General features: G+C 42.0%; 1 protein-coding gene across 2 annotated transcripts in view; it reads left to right on the top strand.

Annotated features, from left to right (window-relative positions):
* The first annotated feature begins 1,484 nt into the window (after positions 1-1,484).
* LGI2 (leucine rich repeat LGI family member 2) overlaps positions 1,485-9,937 on the top strand; it is a 59,119-nt gene continuing 50,666 nt past the window's right edge. For both annotated transcript variants that reach the window (XM_044283678.1, XM_044283594.1), the window contains exons 1-2: positions 1,485-1,720; positions 6,146-6,217. In XM_044283678.1, coding sequence (XP_044139613.1) covers positions 1,539-1,720; positions 6,146-6,217 — 254 coding nt within the window. In that variant the 5' untranslated portion in view covers positions 1,485-1,538. The remainder of the gene's footprint in view (positions 1,721-6,145; positions 6,218-9,937) is intronic.

Here is a 9,937-nt window from a genome sequence, read left to right as displayed (position 1 = left end):
AGCCCTTTCTCTGTACCTCCTTATGAACCCAAATGCTGGGTGGAAACGCGTTGGGTTAACAGGGTACTATTTGGCTTTTAGGGCATTCTTCAGGGTTATCTAGGGCAGGTACGGGGATGGAGGGTCCCCACCATTAAGGGAGGCCTCCGGGCTGAGGATTATCTAGCACTATTGTAGGTAAAGAGTCTTTCCTCCCGTGTTTCTATCCTTACTTACACCTGCCTGTAGACCCATGGTTTTTCTAAATTGGGGTTGACAAATAAGGGTTGTTTTAAGTATACCAATAAAAGTATATATTTTAAGGGTTCTATTACTTTCTCAGTTAGATTCTTTAGCTTGTTGGGACTCAGCTATATCTACTTTATTTTTTGGTTTTGTAATTTGTATGTCTATGCGACAGCAGCAGTGGACAGGAAAAGACAAGGGAGATGGCACGTGAACACTGTGCGCACCGTCTCCCCATACAGCTCATCAGCTGGGGTGCCAGGTGTCGGACCGCCGCCGACCTGATATTGATGACCTATCCGGAGGATAGGTAATCAATATGAAAAAGCATGGACAACCTTCTAAAGGAGTAGTTATGAGCTGTCAAGAGTACAGAGATAAGGGCTACATATCGAGCTGTCAGAGCACTTCCCTGACTGATTCACTGTAAAGCATTAAGAAGTGGCCTACAGATACAATGAAAGTGTAGAAACAAAATCTGTTGAAAATTATAAATAGAAACTAGTTACCAAAAAGATTTTTACCCCAAAATGAGTAAAATGTAAAGATAAAAAATTGCCCAAAAGGTGTCCATAGCCTTTCATGTATTTTCTGTGAACCCAGCTATATAGAGCATCTCATTACTCTAGCATTTCTATAATTTAAAAAAATCACATAAAAATGTTTTTACCATGTGTACGAGTGTTACATCTGCAGAATGTGGAAGGTTTTCATATGGTTCTCTACATTTTTCTACAAAATGCAAAAAAAATAACGAAATGTAGCGTGAGGCCTACACCGAAACCAACATAGGCCCATTTATCTTTTATTAATTATGGGAATTGCTTGTGTTCCTTTAGAAAAATCTAGCGGAGGCCTGTCCTGTTAACTCTTCCTTTACTGCGTGACCTAAATCCTATCTGATCTTCCAAAACTAAAATAACATTTGCAATGTGATATACTTGTCATGGGAAGATTTCCCTCAAGCAGTCCCCAGGCATCTCGGTGTCATTCTGAGTGACAGATCACAACTCTTCATAGCCCTTGCAAGGTCATCCCCAGATTTGTTCTCATGTTCAAGGAAGATCCAATCTTCTGAAACCTTTGCTACTTGGGGATTATTTTTAAACTCACCCGAATGGAGTGTTTAATAAATTATTCATTGGAGGGAAGAGAAAAAACACAGGCTGCAGCTGAAGTGCTGATGTCAGGAGACAAGTGCAGTGTAGTATGGTGCAGTCAGAATAAGGAATGCCTGCCAGCCAGCTTCTTCCCAAGCCTCTGTCCTCACTATTTCACAGTGCACACACATACACCCAGCCTGGGGGGTCAGGATGATGGCGCCTATTATTAAGGAACCCCTGCTCGTTTTTATGTTGCTTGGATGTATACAGAATACTCTTCAACTTAAGAAACCAGTGAGATGTCCGTCCACATGCAGCTGCACCAAGGAATCAGTCATTTGTGTCGGTTCTTCTGGGATCCCAAAGACCATCTCCAGCGACATCAGCTCCTTGTAAGTGGAACGTCAGCTGCAGAAGTTGTATGAATGAGGAATGATGTACATCTGCAAGAGCTTCTTTAAAGAGGAGCTCTGCAGCCATATTTACCTAAGTACCAGGGACAGGATTAAGGTCTTACAGCTGTCCAGTTATGTAACAGTCTACTAAAGATTGCATTGTAAATGTGATAGACAGTCATAACTGATGTGCATGCAGATAGAGCAATGCTTTCCAAAGATATGGACTAGAACAAGTGAGGAGCAAAGAAGTGAAAGGGTTTCCATATCGGTGTGGCATGTGTATAGCTTTTAACCATCTTTTACCACCCACATGTGCTTGGTAGTTTTCAATGCTTAATTATCGACTCATTATGCATTCTGGTTTTATTGTGCAAGCCTGGCTCTCCTAAGTATCCCTCTTAGTGGACATTTAGGGTCGGCCTTTTCTCAGGGGTTGAACTTTTTTGGACTCTCCAAATAAGGGAACCAGCTTAAAAATATGTATCTAAGACAAGGTTCACACCAGCGCTGTCAATTTCCACAGTGCTGGAAGAAGAATGAAAACAACCGAACTGCTGGACCAGGCAGATAACTGAATCGGACTCCATTGACTATGATGGGGTCCATTCTATTTTCATTTCTGAGTGTGTGCTCTGTAAGTGGAAAAAAAGTTGGGCATGCAGGACTTTTTTGTCCACTAGTTTTGACAGAATCTGTGACAGAGGCCCAAAATGGACGTTCCAACACAGGTGTAAACTTAGCCTAACACTGCACTTACTGAATATGGTCTAAGACTCCTGGACAAGCTTTTTGGAATCCCTACTCTTCTAAGGCTCTATTCACACTACCTTTAGGGGTTCAGTCAGCAGTGCTATACTTTTTGACAGCAAGAATTCCGAAGCAAAGCATGCATTGCTAGTTTTGCCGCAAGGACATGGAAACACCTGGCATACCCCAATAGAGGTTACAGGGTCCACTGGGAGCCCCGTGATTCTGTTGTATGGTCTGTAGTAATATGTAAATACATGTACAATCACTAGTTTATAACCGTCCTTACATCAGAAAGCTGGGTGACAACTAATATGGTAGCCATTACATCTACCAAAATGTTGTCACCCATTTTCCCATTTTAGCAAATCTGTCTGGTTGTTCTTTAAAAAAAAGAGGGGGGGGATGTTCCAGGTTCCTGATATTGATAACCTATTCTCAACATAGGTCATTAATATCTTATTGGTGAGGGTCCGACACCTGACACCCCCACCAATCAGCTGTTTCTGCAGCCCCTGGCGCTGGAAATATCTCTTGAATGGAATAGGAAGAACAGCTCCGTTCAAAGTGTAGTGGCCATGCTGGGTTACTGCAGCTTAGCTCCCTTTCACTTAAGTGTGAGATGAGGTGCAGTAACCCAACACGGCCACTACACTTTGAACGGAGCTGTTCTTCCAGCCTCATTTGAAGTGCTAGTTCCAGTGCCGGTGGGGGTGCGGGGTGCTGGACCCCAATGATTGGATATTAATGACCTATCCTGAGGATAGGACATTAATATCATGAACATGGAAAACCCCCTTTAAACTCATTCTTCTTTTTTGCATCGAAACTAAGCCTTTAAAGTGTACTTACTGTTTCATAAGAATTATGATATATGTCATAGAGTCTCAGCACCTGGACCTCCATATACAAAATCTATGGGGGAAATTTTTTAAGACTGGTATTTCTGATGCCAGTCTTAGTAAGAAATCTTGCTGGTGTATGCTGCCCCAGAATTTTTAAGAGGCACGGGAGTGAGTGGTGTAAAAATGCAAAATGTTGCAAAATTTTTGGAGTGCAGGGCTTAATCAACTCTGCCTAAGTTTTATACTTAGAATTCGTGCACATGGCAAAGTCGTAGACACGAGCACTGTATGGAAACGCTTAGCACCATACTGTCCGCTAAATTTTATTTACCCTCAAGATTGATTGACCAACCAGCTCTCCATGGATGAAATGTGTACTGGGAATAAAATAGGTACCACGTGTCATATGTTGTGCCACGTGTCATACGTTGTGTAGTGAAACCTGTAGTCCTCTTATGTGAAACATACATGTAAGCAAAGCTACTGTCCGGTATAATCCCTGCATCACAGAACAGACAAGAATTTTGGACGTGATAGGCTTGGTTTAGATAATGTACAACTAATGATTTCCAATAATGATTTCCAATAATAAAAATATAACACTACCCAAAATGAGCAATATACTAATACTGAACTATAAAGCTACAGTAGGTCTCCAAACTGCAAGACCTGCCAATATGCCGGCAAATGAACCTACGGTAGCCTGTTATATGTGAAGATGCTGACTCAGCTTGCAAGTTGGCTTTATAACAAAATATTCTCCTTTGAACAGACACAATGAGAACCTCACAGCTAAATAAAAAAGTGCCGATTTACACAGGGCTATAGGGTTACAGCATGAGCTGAGGACATCTTTGCCTCTTCCTCTCTTTCTTAGGGTTCATTCACACAATCATATTTCTGGCCTGCATCCAATCCGCATTTTTTGCAGATCGCATATGGACCCATTCATTTCTATGGGGCCACAAAAAAATGTGGACAGCACACAGTTGTCGTCAGTGAGCCATCCACAACCGTGAGGCCGGGCTGCAAATAATGGAACATGCCCTATTTCTTGTCTGTTTTCCGGACAAGAGTAGGCATTTTTTCAATGGGGCCCACGAAAAGTGTGGGATGCACATGGACCCCACCATGTTTTGTGGATCCTCAATTTTCACAATTATGTGAATGCCCCATTACCCCCCCCCCCCCCCCCCATGTGATTTGGGTATCTTTATCTACTTTTAGGACTTGTGTCAAAACTGGATGTAGTTTTAGGTCACATTTATGCAGAAATATAGAAAATTCTGAAGGGTACACACTGTATCTGCTATAATATCACATCAGTATCAAATTAGTCTAAAGCTATTAAGATAATTATATGACTTATGCCTAAAGAAAAAATTATTTGTGAGCATAGACGTTAGGCGAAATTCCTAGGCTCTTAAGAAAAGTCAACCATAATATGCCATGTATAATAGTCATTCTTATGTGGTACATGGGCCTGTAAGCCCATTAAAGGGAGCCTGTCACCAGAAACATCACTATCAAGCCAAGAGCACAATTAGACAGCTGTAGGTCACCTGAATAAAATGATGTTTCCCCATTCTTGATCCAAGGCTCCGTTCCTGAGATGTGAGCATATTTTGTAATATGTAAATTAGCCTTTTGGTGTGTCACCATTGCTCTCAAGCAAAAACTCTGCTCCTTCCAGTGCCCAGCACCTTCCTTCCTGCTTTAATTGACAATGCCAAGCATTGGCGAAGTAATCTTCCCTGGCCCATTGCTCTTGCACCTGTGCCATCATGTCACGTATCAGCGCATGTGCAGAACAACCTTAGCACTTGCCAGGGCAGAGCCAATACCCAAAGCGACGCACCCAAGAACACAGTGCCAGGCAAGAGTACATCGCCAATGTGAAGCCCTGTCAATCAAAACAGGCAGGGAGCGGCTGGGCGCTGAAAGAGCAGAGCTTTGGTGCGACTAGAGCAATGGTGACGCCCTGGTTGCACCAAACATTTAATTTGCACATTATGAGCAATGCTCATATCTCAGGAACAGAGCCTCAGATCAAAAAGCAGAAAAAAAACCCATTTTATTCAGATGAACTACAGCTATCTAAATGTGCTCTTGATTTAATAGGGAGGTCTCTAGTGACAGATTCCCTTTAAGGACCAGAACCTAAGAGCGACTGCTCTCTCTGCACAACCTATAGCTATGCCCCTGCATGGGATTGAAACTCTTTGGGGGAGATTTGCCATCTCTCTATACCTTGGTTTTGGCATAAGAAAATAGCAAAACCCAAATATGCAACTTTTTAGATGCTGTTAGGACTAAGATTAGTTGCAGCTGGCGTTTTTTACTCTGTCCATGGCAGTTTCCAAAAAGAGGTGAGGGTGGAGTATAGGTAGAGCCATGGGCCCCAAAACATTTATCATCATTTATACCAGAAACTGAAATCTATGCCACCTATGAATGGGAGTAGATTTCAGTCTTGCGCACGGACTGCCGGAGGAGTCATTTAAATTATGACGAGGACTGGTAAATCAGGGCCTTTGTCCCTCGAATACATGTTAATGGTAAATGTATGGCGCAAGACTGATATTCAATTTAGTCGCATTGCGTTTTTCTATTGCAGTTCACAATGCCACAACATTTGCTTGGCTTTGGATACTACACCGATCAACTGTTTGCCATCATTTAACTTTTTGGCTTGTTCTTCGTATTTTAGTGCATCCATTTCCTGGTACAGTACATTATATTTGTGCAGAGGTTTATAATCAGTTAATGCCCTATAATGTGCCATAAACAATCTGTGTGTGACTTTTATTTCCCTTCGCTCTTTTAGGAGTCTGGTCAATGGGACGTTTTCTGAGCTGAAGGACAGAATGTTTTCTCATCTGCCCTCCCTACAGCTGCTGTGAGTACTGCACGCCATAACAAAAACCGCACTGTAGCCTCTTTCATGGCTGATGGTACCGGGCATCATTGGCATTCCGATCACATCACTTCTAACTGTGCCACAGAAAGTGTGCTCCATGCTCGGATGTAGTTTTCCCTGTACCAAACATCTAGTAAATATAGCAGGACCTCTGCAATAGTTTTAATGCTGCTGCACACATCAAGATTTTATCATAGTCTGCGTTGTAGATCAGGAAGTATATAAAATAGCTGCCATTCTCCTGTATAAAACCACAATGATGTCCTCATAGACGCACACAATGAAACCTTTGTTAAAAAGATGAAGGAGATGGAAAGAAGGCTCTCAAGGCATTCATTGAAAATGTTAGCGATGTTTAATGAGGACACTTTAAACAACAGTGTAAAGATAACATAAAATAAGATGAAATAAGATACCATATAAAATATAAGAAATCTAGCTATGCTAGGTAATATACATAAAATGATAATGACTGATCCATCATAAAACCATGAAAAGACAGCATCCATTCTTGTGTTCAATAGTTATTCCACGTGGAAATGATTAGCGCTAAATGATGTCTTAGGCTACGTTCACATCTGCATTGGAGGCTCCATTCAGGGCCTCCGCAGTGGCGTGCCTAAGGTGTTTGGCACCTGGGGTTGGTCCATTCTCTGGAACACCCTCTCCACCCCAATACTTTGAAAAATTGTACCCCCTCACAGTAGTATTGCCCTCATTTTACAACCTTCATAGTAGTTTTGTTCAGATATGTGCCCCCTCTCGGTAGTTATGCCCATATTGTGCCCCCTCATGGTAGTTATGCCCATATTGTGTATCCTCACAGTATTTATGCCCTCATTGTGCAAATTTCACAGTAGTTATGCCCACAATGTGTCCCCTTAAAGTACTTAACCCTTCATTGTTCCACCTTCACATTAGTTATGCCCTCATTGTGCTCCCCTCACAGTAGTTATGCCCTCTCTATAAACCCTTTCTCAGTAGTAATGCACTATCTCTGCCCCCTTTACAGTTGTAATGTCCTCTTTGTGCCCCCTAACAGTAATTATTCCCTCTCTGTGCCCCTTCAGAGTAGTTATGCCCTCACTGTGCCCCCATAACAGTTATGCCCCCTCTTAGTAGTAATGCCCTATGTGCTCCTTCTAAGTAGTAATGCCCATTGTGCCCCCTTCACAGCAGTAATGCCCATTGTGCCCCTTCACAGTAGTAATGCCCACTGTACCACTTCACTGTAGTAATGCCCACTCTGTGCCCCATAACAGTTATGCCCACACCCTTCACAGTACGAATGCCCTCTGTGCCCTCTTCACAGTAGTAATGCCCATTGTTCCCCTTTCAAAGAAACCAAACAGATCCCATTATAGTCAATGGGGTCTGTTCGACTCTGTTTGCTTCAGCTCTGTGCCGAATCCGGCACTTCTGTTATTTTATCTTGTTCGCTCCTATAACAGAAATAACAAATGCTGATGTAAATGAGCCCTTATTTGTTAAATCTTCCTAATCAATATGGCTAGAGATGGTAATAAAATGTAAATTGATCCCAATAAACATTATTTATAAAAAAAAGATGATATCTGAAGCATAATGGTGCGCTCAGAACTGCAGTTATCCATCCATAGATATTACCAATGGTATAATAGCTGTTGTAGTTCTTTCTTCAATATAGGATGCAACCGATCCGGCTAAAACAAGCTCTGCGATATTACACACAGTATATGTTGGCGACTCACCATTGCTTGTTGATCTTGTAAGTCTTCTCCGTGATCTGGCTGGGCTCTGTGGTGCGATAGTGCGCCTCTTCCTTGTTGATCGCTTGATAACCGTGCAGTAGATTAATAGATCAGCTTGGTAGAAGTTAGAATCCAATAAAAAGGCAAAGAGTCCAATATAAGCGCTATAAACATAAGGATATACCGATTATCCGGGGGTCTAGTACAAACCGGATTCCCAAAAAGTTGGGACACTATACAAATCGTGAATAAATACTGAATGCAATGATGTGGAGGTGCCAACTTCTAATATTTTATTCAGAATAGAACATAAATCACGGAACAAAAGTTTAAACTGAGAAAATGTACCATTTTAAGGGAAAAATATGTTGAATCAGAATTTCATGGTGTCAACAAATCCCCAAAAAGTTGGGACAAGGCCATTTTCACCACTGTGTGACATCTCCCCTTCTTCTTACAACACTCAACAGACGTCTGGGGACCGAGGAGACCAGTTTCTCAAGTTTAGAAATAGGAATGCTCTCCCATTCTTGTCTAATACAGGCCTCTAACTGTTCAATCGTCTTGGGCCTTCTTTGTTGCACCTTCCTCTTTATGATGCGCCAAATGTTCTCTATAGGTGAAAGATCTGGACTGCAGACTGGCCATTTCAGTACCCGGATCCTTCTCCTACGCAGCCATGATGTTGTGATTGATGCAGAATGTCTGGTATTATCTTGTTGAAAAATGCAGGTTCTTCCCTGAAAGAGATGACGTCTGGATGGGAGCATATGTTGTTCTAGAACCTGAATATATTTTTCTGCATTGATGGTGCCTTTCCAGACATGCAAGCTGCCCATGCCACACGCACTCATGCAACCCCATACCATCAGAGATGCAGGCTTCTGAACTGAGCGTTGATAACAACTTGGGTTGTCCTTGTCCTCTTTGGTCCGGATGACATGGCGTCCCAGATTTCCAAAAAGAACTTTGAATCGTGACTCGTCTGACCACAGAACAGTCTTCCATTTTGCCACACTGCATTTTAAATGATCCCTGGCCCAGTGAAAACGCCTGAGCTAGTGGATCTTGCTTAGAAATGGCTTCTTCTTTGCACTGTAGAGTTTCAGCTGGCAACAGCGGATGGCACGGTGATTGTGTTCACTGACAATGGTTTCTGGAAGTATTCCTGAGCCCATTCTGTGATTTCCTTTAACGTAGCATTCCTGTTTGTGGTGCAGTGTCGTTTAAGGGCCCGGAGATCACGGGCATCCAGTATGGTTTGACAGCCTTGACCCTTACGCACAGAGATTGTTCCAGATTCTCTGAATCTTCGGATGATGTTATGCACAGTTGATGGTGATAGATGCAAAGTCTTTGCAATTTTCGCTGGGTAACACTTTTCTGATATTGCTCCACTATCTTTCTGCGCAAAATTGTGGGAATTGGTGATCCTCTACCCATCTTGGCTTCTGAGAGACACTGCCACTCTGAGAAGCTCTTTTTATACCCAATCATGTTGCCAATTGACCAAATTAGTGTTAATTGGTCTTTTAGCTCTTCGTTATGCTCAAATTTACTTTTTCCAGCCTCTTATTGCTACTTGTCCCAACTTTTGGGGGATTTGTTGACACCGTGAAAATTTGAATCAACGTATTTTTCCTTTAAAATGATGCATTTACTCGGATTAAAAGTTTGATCTGTCATCTACGTTCTATTACAAATAAAATATTGACATTTGCCATCTCCACATCATTGCATTCAGTTTTTATTCACAATTTGTTTAGTGTCCCAACTTTTTGGGAATCCGGTTTGTAGAATGGGAATCACTGAAAGGGGGTAGACGGCTTAAAAAGAAAACAACAAAACTTTATTAATATATCAAAATTAAAATGGAATTATCCCCAAACGAAATGTAAATACAACAAGGGCTTGTTTGGGTAGGTGACTGATGTGCTGCAGGACGGATGCTCAATCGTGTTCGTGACCT

This window comes from Bufo gargarizans, chromosome 1 (genome assembly GCF_014858855.1).
Source record: "Bufo gargarizans isolate SCDJY-AF-19 chromosome 1, ASM1485885v1, whole genome shotgun sequence".
Classification (NCBI taxonomy): Eukaryota; Metazoa; Chordata; class Amphibia; order Anura; family Bufonidae; genus Bufo; species Bufo gargarizans.
The sequence above is the reverse complement of the archived record's forward strand: the minus strand, read 5'-3'. Positions and strand labels throughout refer to the sequence as shown.